General features: G+C 37.4%; 1 protein-coding gene across 2 annotated transcripts in view; it reads left to right on the top strand.

The window, feature by feature from the left end:
• LOC136873891 (uncharacterized) overlaps nt 1-13370 on the top strand; it is a 66471-nt gene that overhangs the window by 32184 nt on the left and 20917 nt on the right. The window contains exon 3 of one of the 2 annotated variants that reach the window (XM_067147212.2): nt 4255-6585. The exons of the other annotated variant lie outside the window; for it this stretch is intronic. Within the exon in view, the coding sequence (XP_067003313.2) occupies nt 4255-4433 (179 nt within the window). The 3' untranslated portion in view covers nt 4434-6585. Of the gene's footprint in view, nt 1-4254; nt 6586-13370 lie in introns of those variants that run through there. 2 annotated transcript variants of the gene reach the window in all.

Raw genomic sequence — 13370 nt, 5'->3', positions numbered from 1 at the left:
ACTGATTGCAAATCATATCGTAGATATTTTTGAAAGCACCATCTGAGTGAGAAAATTATTGCATTTTCTACAGATAACTGCAACACCAACTTCAGTAGATAAAAACAAGGTTGTACCAACAATGTATTTTCAAGACTGAGAAAAGAGTTTAAAATTAACAATCTTGGTATTGGGTGTGCTGCTTATGTTGTTCATAATGATGTCCATACAAGTGCTGATTGATATTTTGCCTATTTATATCAAAACATTATAAATAAAATCTCAGTAATTGAAATCGACTTTCAACCTATTAGGTCGTGTGATATACATTTAGTATATGTTGAAGAGATGTTAAGTACAGAACAAAAATGGCCAACCGGACACCAGTGGGATCCGAGCAACCGAGGCGAAATCGGGAGGTTGTGGGTTCGGATCCCACTGGTGTCCGGTTGGCCATTTTTGTTCTCTACGTAACATCTCTTCAACACGTACTAAATGTATGTCACACGACTCGTAGGTTGAAAGTCAATTTCGATTACAATGTGGTTGTGAAAATTCAGTATTCAAAATCTGTGTTTCCATATTTACACTGTAAGAGTAGAAGAATTGAAAAAATTCTGTGAATTTGTAAAAATTGAATACAAGCGTATTCTAGGTAGTATTGTAACAAGATAGTTATCATTATTATTGGCTGTGAGCAGATGTATGATCAACTTAGAAATTACCTTTTGTCACAAGACAAATGTCCTACATTGTTGAAATAATTTAAAGATCAACAATCACTCCTTTGGCTGCATTTGATTCAAAGCCAGCTGAAAATATTTTCAGCAACAATAATGGAAATAGAAAAATCAAACATTCTGGTATCTGAAGTGGTAGAAGAACTGGAATTGCTCAGACAAAAAATTACAAGTAAGAAAGCTGAGAACTTCAAGCCTTTAAAATGTTGATTATTTCAGAATTGAAATTAAATTGTTCTTGGTTTTTCAAATGTTGTTTTATATCAGAATGGCTTCCATGTTCAATTGAAGAAAAAGAACTAGTGACACACTGTTACTTAACAACTTGTTTGTTGTTGCATCTTCTCTCAAGAAAGATATTCTTTTGAATCCTGAGTGAAACTATCCATGTTCTAACAACCAGGATAAAATATCAAAACTCACAACATATATATCTTTAATTACTTCACTATTATTTATTATTATTGATAGTATACACAGACTAGCATCGGCATACACGCACTTTTGACTTATTGCAAAGAGAGTGCTTTCACAAAGGTGGATAATAGTCATAGTATGGATGTTTTTTACTTCAAAATATAACAAATAATTTCTGAGCATACAATAATGAGGTCATACTATGAATTTATATTTTTAAAAAGGGACAGTAAATGTCCCGTTGAAGTTTTGTCAAAACAGTGGGACCAGAGGCTAAAAAAGGGACGTCTGGTCACCCTAGGCTGAAGAAAATACGACGACACTAATCAGTATGCCTCTTTACCATCAAAAATATTAAGGACCTTGCCATTGTCATGCAGTTCTAACTCAAGCTAACAAACTGTTTTCAACCACTGCTGCAGGACAGTGTGAACATCGACACACGTCAGAAAAGTCATTATCGACAGCACAGGGAAGCGGTTAGTCAAAGGCGAACCACAGATAGGGAGCTGTGGACTCAAGACGGTACTTGACGATCGCAGGACTGCAAAATATCGGAGGTCATTACTCGAAAGAACAGTAGCAGTGGACAAATACTGAGACTTGGACTACCAGGTCAAGAGGAGCTGCTGGACTGACAAGAAACATGACTGGAGCGCAAGGGCAGATGATCGGGATGGCACCAAGATATTGTACCATATTGTTCACGAATTAACCAATCATAGAAGTAGCTCACATGTTCCCATAGAAATGAAACGGCGTATGGCTTTTAGTGCCGGGAGTGTCCGAGGACAAGTTCGGCTCGCCAGCTGCAGGTCTTTTGATTTAACGCCCATAGGCAACCTGCGAGTCGTGATGAGAATGAAATGCTTATGAAGACGGCACATACACCCAACCTCCATGTCAGCGAAATTAACCAATTATGGTTAAAATTTCCGACCCTGTCAGGAATCGAACCCGGGACCCCCTGTGACCAAAGGCCAGCACGCTAACCATTTAGCCATGGAGCCGGACATGTTCCCATTAAGAACAAGGATAGCAATATCCTTCTTGGCAAAGGACAGGAGGCAAGAAGGGTGCAGCATTTCAAGGAGACTTTAAACCAACCAGCCCGAGGTGTGACTCACGACTTCAACACTGCTGACAACACTATCCCATTGAACATTGAGTTAAGAATGATTAAAACCGTGAAATCAAACTTGCGATCGAGCTCTGAAGAACAAAGCTGCCATCAGATCCCAGCAAAATTGTTGAAGACTGGTGTAGAAGATCTGATAGGACAGCTTAACTAGATGCTTAAATGAGTGCTGACACTTAGAGTGTGTACCTGATGATTGACAGAAAGGTGTTGTAAAGATTCCAAAGACCAGCAATATCAGTGACTGCAATAACTGACACAGAATCACCCTTCTTTCGGTATGTGGTAAAGTATTTTTCAGTCGTTCTACTCGGGCATTAGGTAAAAGCAGTTAATAAACTGTTGCGAGAGGAACAGGCTGAGTTCCATTTTGGCCATTCTTGTTCCAAACAAATCTTCACCTTGCATAATATTGTTGAGCAGTGTATTGAGTTCCACAATTTACTTGCTGTCAATTTTATTGATTTCAAGAAAGCTTGTGATAGCATACATCAGCACTTGTGGAAGATCGTATGAACGTCAAATAGATTTATGAACATCTTCAAAAGCATGTGCCATAATAGCAGCTGTTGTGCAACAGCCAATAGCAGAACAACAAAATACTACATCACCAATACAGGTGTCAGACAGGGTTGTATTTTATCACCTTTTCTTTGTTTTTCCCCATCATCGATTTCATGATGTGGAAGCCGATGAGTCGGCCAGGTGGTGGAATCTTGTAGAATGACCCCATGCAGTTTGCTGACCTTGATTTTGTCCATGACATTGCATTGCTGGTGGAAAACAATACCTCTCTACAAGACATGACTAACAACTTAAGACACCAAGGCTGGAAAAGTTGGACTGTATATTAGTGTTCATAAGACAAAAACCGTGTTTATTGGTAATCATGCTACTATCACACCGATCACAGGATGGCAGTGTAGATGTCAGCTACAGAAGTGGTAGAGCCTCAGCAGTCTTTCAGCACTTGTGAGCCATCTGGTCCACTTCAGTGGTCAATTTAGGGGCGAAACTCAAACTTTGTAAAACACTCGTCATACCCTACACCAGTGAAACATGGAAAATAGAGTGTAGACCGCACACAAGCTCAACGTGTTCCACCTAAATTGTTTATGCAAAATTTGGGGTGTCATTTGGCACAGCCAAGTCACAAATGACAACATTTTGCGACAGAGTGGCTCCAGGAAATGGTGAGATAGTGTGGCAGAACAACAATTGAGTTTAGCTGACCATATTCTTTGCTTACCCAACAGCCGATACTCTAAGAACTCTGTGATAGGAGTCTCCAGGAGGCAGGCGGAAGCTGGGCAGACCTCGCAAAACGTGGCACCAACCATTCACAGAGGATCTATGAATATTGAACACCAGGTGGGACAATATTGAAAACACCACTTTGAACAGGACTTGTTGGCGGAAGCTTGCTGTGTTATGTACTCCCCGTGGAAGGAAATTATGATGATGAAATAGCACACGTCTCAGCAAACATCTCTATGAACTTTCAGTGAAAATGTTTTATAGAAGAAATGGGTTTTGCTTTGTCCTGTCTGTTATGACACTTATGACAATCCGTTTTAATCTTCTGAGTGTGTGGTTGTATGAAGTGTGGCTCTCCGTTCAGTGCTTCCTTGTCTTGACAGGAAAAGTCTACTCCAAAGATCATGAAATGCTACGTTACAGATGTGATATTATCTAAGAGTTGATAAAAACTTAAATGCTACCATTAACATGTGCTATTCCTAGAGTAAAGATTAGTTGGGAGAAATTCCACATACGAAAACAACAGGAGATTATGATGTCCTAATAAATCCAACATACAAGTGCAAATATTTTGATAATTATTGTTTCCATCATTCTGAAGGCATGACTTAGCATGAATAAAACTCATCATCTTCATCATATTAATAGCCACTTTCACAATTAAAGTTGTCTTTCCAAGTTATTTTTCAATATTTCCTAATATGAGACTTTTTCTTGCAGTGTCAACCGTAGTAACAGGTGTATTAGTACCTCTTCTAGTGCTTGGTGCCATTGGCTTGGTTTTCGCTGCACGTCGCTACCACTGGCTGCAGAAACTGCATCGTTTAAGAGTCAGGAGATACGATGAAGTGCGTATTGGGCAAGACGATGACGATGATGATGATCCACCTCTGGCATGAGTGGTCACTGTACTGGAAAGTGAATCCTTAAATAAGACTGGTTATAACAAATTCTGCTTGTGGTTAGTCAATAAGCACCAAGAAGAGTTATTTTATGTTGTTTGTTTTATGCTCTTGTGATGTACTTGTGTTGTTTCTGAGGGAAGCATGGACTGACAGTGCTGCAGTGCAGCCTATCATGTTTGTACAATGTTGCTCGACCCTCTCCTACTATTTATAATTATTGCCTTATATGAAGTATATACGCTCAGCTTTTCGGCAGTGCCATTGTGTATTACATAGCCTTTGATACAAATTGTTCTAATGTTTTTTCTTTGATACTGGAAGCAGAGAAGAAGCAATGCTTCTCTTTCTGTTACAGTGGAAAATGTAATGTTATTTAAATCTTTCTTATTAAAATGTGAATTCTTGTGAGAGTTGCTGGAAAGTATCCTCTAATTACTACAGGATGTTCTGTTTATTGGAAAAAATGTAAGTTGCATTATAATGAGGATCTGGAGTGAGGGATAGAATCTGCCACCAATGCATGCCTGTCACTATGCATTTCATTTTAATTAAATTTTTGTGTTATTCTTCTGGGTATATTGCAGTGGAATTTTCAGGAGAGTATTGTCTTTAAGCTTCAATGTACATTAACAGCAGGTCTGTTTTGGAAGTTATTTTAGTACCGGTAATGTCTCCTTCCTTTAGGAGAGGATAGAAGGAGCATCAAACCTTTACTCTCCCATGAAAGCATCAAAATTATCAAATTTTTACTTGTGGTGTGGTTGCATAGCCAACATGGTACAGGCATGCTCTTGATTCATCTAATAAGACTTGGTTTTGATTTCCCAACAGAAAGTCGAAAAATGTAGAGACAAGATATCCACTTCTAGGGAGGTGCATGGCCATGAGGTTCACTCTGCCTGTACCCAAGTCAAGTACTAGTTTCAGTCCTGGGGACAAAGGCAGTCGAGCATACCATACTCTATACCAAGTGCCAAGGTTGCAAATAGTGGGAGTCTCCTTTAAGGTACTTCATTGGCTGTGTGGAGATGACTTTCCTTATTTTGGTGACAAGGGGGACATGTGTTTCATTGACTTACCTGCTAGCTTTCAACCAAAGCGGCCAAAGTTTTAATCCCAGTGAGTTCTCCTGAAAATCACTTGGTGCTAGAAAGGACATCCAACCTTAAGCCCTCAGCTAAAATCCAAAGTGTCGCCATAAGACCTATCTGTGTCGGTGCGACGTAAAGCAAAGAGCAACAAAAACAAAAAAAAATCCAAAGTGAGCCTGGATGATTCTAATGAACCTAGAAATAACTAACGTAAGCTGAAGAAAGTTTATTTTTGTTAATTCTTCTTCTTCTTCTTCTTCTTCTTCTTCTTCTTCTTCTTCTTCTTCTTCTTCTTCTTCTTCTTCTTCTTCTTCTTCTTGAGTAGTCTCACTAGGTGAGATTGCTGATGAACATTTTCTTCTTCCATAAGAGTCTTTCGTGTACCATCTCCTCTAATAGAATACAAATGAAATGGCGTATGGCTTTTAGTGCCAGAAGTGTCCGAGGACACGATTTGATGCCCATAGGTGACCTGTGCGTCGTGGTGAGGATAAAATGATGGTGAAAACAACACATACACCCAGCCCCTGTGCCAGCAAAATCAACCAGTGATGGTTAAAATTCCCGACCCTGGCAGGAATCGGAACGCGAGACCCCTGTGACCAAAGGCCAGCACGCTGATCATTTAGCCATGGAGCCGGACAATAGAATACAATATTAGTACAAAAAAATACAGGAAAAGTTGTGAAATAAACTATTGCAATCTCTAAAGTTGGTCAAAATTGTCCTTGTTCTCCACAGTATACTTACTCAAACTCTCCAAGAAAACTATTTCCTTGGGCTATAATAATCAGTTTTATCCCTCCAGGCTGATTTCATCCTTAGATGCAAAATACTTCACATGTAGTGCCGTCCTGAGTCCTAAAAAACTGGTAATTAGTGGATATCTAGTTGAACAAATGTAGCAGATGTAATTTTGTTTTGGCTAATTGAAACAAATTTAGGTACATAATGCTTAATTATTGTTCTCAGTTCAGATATTGCTTCTTAAGATGGTAAAAAATTATCTATAACCCATCTCATATACTCTTGGATGAACTAAAATCTTCCATATATTCTCTACACCATCACAAACATCAGCTTTGAACTGGCAGAATTCCTTCTTTGCAATATTATTTTTTAATAATAATCATCATTATAATAATAATAAATATAGACATGATACTGTATAGGCTTTAGGGCTTATGTCTTGTCAAGAAAATAAATATGGAGTAGATATTATTGGTAACTTCAGATACTTGGGAGCTTCATTTGTTTTGACAATATCATAAACTACGAAATAGGCAATACGATTCAAGATGCATTCTACTACTCCATTTGTCAACTACTTTGGGGTGACATATTTCCCCAAGCTTCCAAGATCACTTTGTAAAAAATATATCTTGTATCATAAAATGGAGTGAATCTGACCAAAAATTGGGAATTAAAAAAAAAAAATCCATTCACTGTAGTTATACACAATGTACATTTTACTATTTCACTTTATAATGTAAATTTGAAAGTTTCACTATTTAACTTTGATGATGTTCCACAAATTAATTTATAATTTCACATATTATTTAAATTTAATTGTTGGTCAGTTTCACCTCTCAAGGTAGAGTGAATCCAATCACTGTACTTATTTTGCACATAAGAACAGAATCAGTCTACCAATATATGAATCCAATCACTATTTTGAGTTTTTAAAATATGTTAAGTATTTATAACAATGCATCAAATTTTATGTCTTTATAGTACAATACATTTAATTCTAACAGTAATGCTATACAAAACATTTAAATTGTGAATAATTCCCCCAAAAAAAAGTCTAAATTACATGAGTTCCAAGTAGTAAAAAGATATACTGTCAGTATTAAGGCTGATTTACTGATTTACCTCCACATAATCTAACCTTAATGTAGAGGAGCGTGAGGCAAATGAAAATGAAGAAGCAGACAAGGATAAAAAAGAGAGTGCAGAATTAAAAGTAAATGATTTCACAATCATAAAATTTCCTACAAAAAGAGGATTAGATATTTTATTGGCAGCGTTGAAGGTGATACATACGTTTTGTGAGAAAGGAAGTTATTGATAGTAATCTTTACTTTGTCTTTCTGGAAAGCAAACATGCATCTAAGACAGAAAAGTTGCAAATTGTTTGAAATGTTGTGTTAGGATATTGATTTTCAAGTTTGTCCCAGAACCTTCTTATAAACTCGCATGATTGGATTCACCTTGCAAAATTGCAATGTTATAATTAGATACAGATAGTGTCAAAACTGTATTAACAGTGGACATGCAAATAAAGAGTAGTATTTAAGATGTTCATATAAGAGTATAAATATCATAATTCTGCAGCTGAGGTACTTGTTGTCTATGAAAGTTATCTGACTACTGTCTTTACTTCGCAAATGCGACACACATGAGAAACATCTCTTGACAATGACAATTGTTGGTTCCTTGCACTACAACTTACCTTTATTCTAGACCACTTTGTCTAGAACTGAAAACAGTGATCTGGTACAGGACTATTGTTACTGTGTCGTGCCAACATTTCCTGTTGTTGAAAAATATGTAAATGATCAGATTTGCTTCGTTTTATGGTACCAATTCTAACAGGCTGAAAGCAGAGACTTCGACTGGACCTTCGGAAGTTGCTTACATGCCACTGAAGTGAAGTTCCTTCATTCTTGTCTCCAGAGGAAAAGGAGAGACAAAATAAGGAATGAGAATATCCAATAACAACTTGAATTGAACAGGGGGCTGTTTGAAACCTTAGAATAAAATATATTATGATGATATTGTGATATCAGAACGATGACTCCAAACAGGACCATGAGAGCATTCTATGAAAGAATTACAGGTAATATCTTCAGAGGCAGGCCTCGTGATAGTTGGGAATTTTCTCTTTTAATGAATTATACTTATTATTCACTTTTGATAATGAGTAATTTTATCGTATGGCTTTGTTTTTTCTAAGATGGAAGTGGGTCCAACAAGTATGGTACTTCTAGTTGCGTCTATAGCTTGAACCTTGTGCACTGTACTTCTAAATTTTGGTTTCATTTGTAATTGCAGGGCTGGCTCATGATCAATTCTTGGGAAATATTCTTGTCAGAAAGTTATCTAAAATAACATTGGATGAGGTCTACTGCAGTTCATCGTGTATAATAATGAACAACATTACTTTCACTAATCAGAAGTCCAGCTCTGTGGTGAAATGGTTCAGGGGGTCCTGGGTTTGAATCCAGCCTGGGTCAGGGATTTTAACCTTCATTGGTTCATTCCAGTGGCTCGGGGGCTGGGTGTGAGTGTCGTCTTCATCATCAGAATTCATCATAGGTAGAGCCCTATCCTCGTAGATGCACAGGTCACCTATCCAGCATCAATTCAAGAGGCCTGCACCAGGCCTCATCGGACGCCACACACCGTTATTATTACTAATCAGAAATTAGGATCAATAAATACATACATACATACATACATCTTCAGCGTTCAATTTACAAACCTCTGAAGCTAAATACCTCCACAATCCTCTATTTGTAACTAGCTCTGTGGCCCCATTTAGTTCCATACCTCTTATCTTCAAATCGTGACAAACTGAGTATAGGCCTAACCATCATAATCTTTATCTCTCTCTATTAATCTTGCCCTCCATGACTGAGTCCACTATTCTCCTAGGTATAGAGGATAATTGCCTAGTTGTACTTCCTCTTAAAACAATAAACAATCACCACCACCTTCTTCTAGGTAACCTATCCTCTTCTATTCACCTCACGACCCCAACACTGAAGCCTGTTTATACATACAGCTTTATCGATAGAGTTCATTCCTAACTTTACGTTTATCTCCTCATTTTGAGTACTGTCCTGCCATTGTTTCCATCTATTTGTACCAGCGATCATTCTCGCTGCTTTCATGCTTGTTACTTCTAACTTATGAATAACATATCCTGAGTCCACCCAGCTTTCACTTCTGCACATCGAAGTTTGTCTAAAGATAGTTTCATCCAGGGGCTGCCTTCTTTCTTGAATAACACTGTTCGCGAGCTCACTGCATTAGCTTTGCTGCACCATGGTTGTTTCACTTACTATATTACCATCTTGGGAAAATACACATCCTAAATACTTGAAATGATCTAACTGTTCCAGTTTTGTATTCCCGGTCTGACATTCAGTTCTCACGAATTTCTTCCCTACTGACATCTCTTTGGTCTTGGAAAGGCTAATTTTCATCTCATACTCATTGCACCTATTTTCAAGTTCCAAGATATTAGACTGCAGACTTTCTGTATAGTCTGCCATTATGACCAAGTTGCTTACTACATTTCCACCCAAATTAATCCCTCCCTGCCACTTTATAATTTGTAAACTGTACCCTTGTAAGCTATGCACGATAAAGGTGAAAGATTACAGCCTAGTCTAACCCCTATAAGTGCCTTAAACCAGGAATTCATTCTGTCATCAGTTTTCACTGCTGCCAAATTGACATAAATGCCTTTAATTGCTTTTAATAATCTATACTTAGTCCCATAATTCTCCAGTAGGGCTAACATCTTTTCCCTCAGTAATCTGTCATGTGTCTTCTCTAGATCTATGAAACATAAACCACTGTTGATTTCTTTCATAGCAACTTTAAATTACATGGCATATACTGAAAATGTGGTTCTGGCACCCCCCTCTGTGGTCTGAACCACACCGGTTTTCATCTAACTTACTCTCAACCACTGATTGTATCCTCACTTCCAACATCTTTTAACATCTTCCTGTACATCGAAATGCCAGTAAACACCTTGCCTGATGTAATTAGGATCTCTGAGATAAATATATTAAATAAATCTATCTTCTTGGATTGCGTGCAGGCACAACGCATTTTTTTAATCATGTGACCAAACCCCATGGCCATTTCCCTCTTGAAGCAAGGAATATGGTATAGTAATAAAGTTCATTTATTAAAATACGCCAGTAGATGAATTATTTTACTGGAATTCATGGTTCCTGCCAGAGTAATTCACCATTCTGAGGAACATGCTTTTAAAGTTTCCAGTAGACTTCTCCTCATTCCTTCCTCACAGAACATTCACTATAATCCTCTCTCCACACTGTGTCAGTCAGTTTCTTTCCTCTGTCGTTTAAAAGGCGAGTGCTGTCAAGAGCGTGGTTGTCATATTTTGCGACCTCCACATTATTGCATGAAGTTCAGTGAAAAGTAATACACTTCACAAATATTAATAAATGAAGCAAATATTACAAGACTTTCAACAGCAAACAAAGCATGTGTGTATTGTCTGAGCTGAAAATAAAAAAAGACTGACATCCGTTGCAATAAGAGCATTGGCCACAGAGCTGTGAGGATTGAGAACTTTTGTTTTAAAGCCCACTACCATCATAATCATCCCCTGCTGGGCAAGTGAGGGGCCAGGAGATCAAACGTATGCCGTTTTCTTTGCTGCTTGCTGGGGATTGGTTGCCTGTCCCAACTATACCAACCTCCATTGTTAATGCTTATTCTGGAAAGAAAGAGACATATTTCCAGTCGAATGTTTTCTGTGAATAAAGTGTATGTTTGGAACATCCGCACAATATCATACTGCAGCCCTCTTCCCATCCCTCCCCATTCCAGCTTGGTTCAAGTTACCTGACAGAAGCAGTAATTGTGAGGTCTGATATACATATATATAAACCTTACTGAGTGGAGAGGACATGTGTTGATGCGCTACAGCTTTGGAGTCCAGTTCTGCCTTTGGGAGGTATATAAATGGACTCAAATCCAGGAAAAGTTTCCTGCAAACATCACAGGAACTAATTGGATCATCTGAAACAACAAAAGTACAGTTGTGATGAAAAACCATGATTCCTAACATCCCGGGACAGATGACAGTAGCGGAACATTTACCACCTGCCTACAGTGAAAACTGGACTGTGTGGAAATCTCTGAATAGACTGAGAACAGGAGTGGGCAGGTCGAAAGTCATCCTTATGAGATGGGGCTACATAGATGCTGCAATATAAAGTGCAAACACAGTGAAGAACAAACCATGAAACACTTGCTTCAATGTCCGATGTGTCCATCTTCTTGTACTGAAGATGAACTGTTTTAGGCAACGCAGACTATGCTTGACTTTACAAAATATTGATCACAGTTTGTGTAACATAACGTCCAGTGTTTCAAAATAATATTTGGCTGTGTACAAGATGTTTGTAACATGATGATAAGAAGAAGAATATGTAGTAGTTTCTGCAGAGATTTGTTGCATACCTTGGCACACTCACTTTTAATTTATATGAATATTTTACTAATATTACAAGTTTTTTTTTTTTTTAACCATAATACATTTAACTATGTAATTTTCAATTTGCATTGTTAGTGACTTCACAGCTATACAAACTAATCTAATCCCTGACTTGGCTTTCTTTGTCTCCATTGATATTCTTGACAAAAGGGAAAATTGTGGCTTTTTTTTATGTGAGAGTGACATGTTAGGATCAGAAATTTAACACCAGTATATTTTGATGATAATTTATGGTGACTTTTCACACATAAAATGTATCAAAGGTTTTGTGATTATTATAAATATTTTACTTGTAAGTACAAGGTACTGCTTCTCTGATGTAAATAGTTTTACTGCCTAGATTTAATCTTGATGTATACTTTCTGTTAAAGGTTATGTCATAGTCGTCGTCGTTGTCATCATCATAATCATCATCATCATCATCATCATCACCCATCTTAGTTTGTATTTGTTGGTATAATTTTACATCCATAGCATACAATGGCTACCCTGAAGGATAAAATAGTATAACGTATAAAATATTGCTATTTGAACTATTTGCTAATGAATTTTCAGTCCTTTTGAGGTCATTGTATTACTTCAAAAGCTTTACTTACACCATAAGTGCAAAGAGAATATATTTAAAAATATACTATATTTCTTTAAAATCTTCATTAAGTTCTGAAGAAGATATGTGAAATTCCATGGCATGCAGTCCCATTCATCAGTTGGAGATCTCTCATAAAACTGAATTTATAGAGGCAAGGATCAGTGTTATACATCTTTTGGAGAAAACAGATACTCTTATATCCTATCTTCTAAGTCATGATTTCTAACTTTGACAAAGATTTTCTGTAAAACCCTTAGCATTTTGGCGCTGTTTAGGTAGCAGAGATTTATGATGACTTTTCAAGCATAAAGGTTATCAAAAGTTTTGTGTTTATTATAAATTATAAACTTAGTGTAGGATATTTTACATTACAAAAGAAATGTAATACAGTATTTTAGTTCCGGTTTTCAATTACTTTATATCTTTGAGTTATTAGACTGTGTTGTAAACCACTTGCATAGAGATCACAGTGTGTCATGCATATTGAAATCTGCTATGTGCTCTGAGCTGCTTTCAATAGTCACAGATTTCTCCTTTGCCATTAGTGGATGTACTTCTAGAAACAGTGGATTAAGCTCCATTTTTTAATAACAGTTGGTTTAAAAAAAAGAAAATGAAAACCTATAACATGTTTTCCAGTCATTGACCAGGTCATGAATGAAATGAATGAATCATATATAGGCTATTAGTACGATGGGGTCACCACTCCCAAAGTGATTTTATTAATGACTGATAGATGCTATGAAATGAGAATGGAGAGTGTTGCTGGAATGAAAGATGACAGGGAAAACCGGAGTACCCGGAGAAAAACCTGTCCCGCCTCCGCTTTGTCCAGCACAAATCTCACATGAGTGACCGGGATTTGAACTACGGTATCCAGCGGTGAGAGGCTGACGCGCTGCCGTCTGAGCCACGGAGGCTCCTTTACAAAAAAGAATAGGATTAATAATAGTGTGATTTGGAAAGAAATAATAAGAGGA

The sequence above is a fragment of the Anabrus simplex genome, chromosome 5, assembly GCF_040414725.1.
Source record: "Anabrus simplex isolate iqAnaSimp1 chromosome 5, ASM4041472v1, whole genome shotgun sequence".
Classification (NCBI taxonomy): Eukaryota; Metazoa; Arthropoda; class Insecta; order Orthoptera; family Tettigoniidae; genus Anabrus; species Anabrus simplex.
The sequence above is the reverse complement of the archived record's forward strand: the minus strand, read 5'-3'. Positions and strand labels throughout refer to the sequence as shown.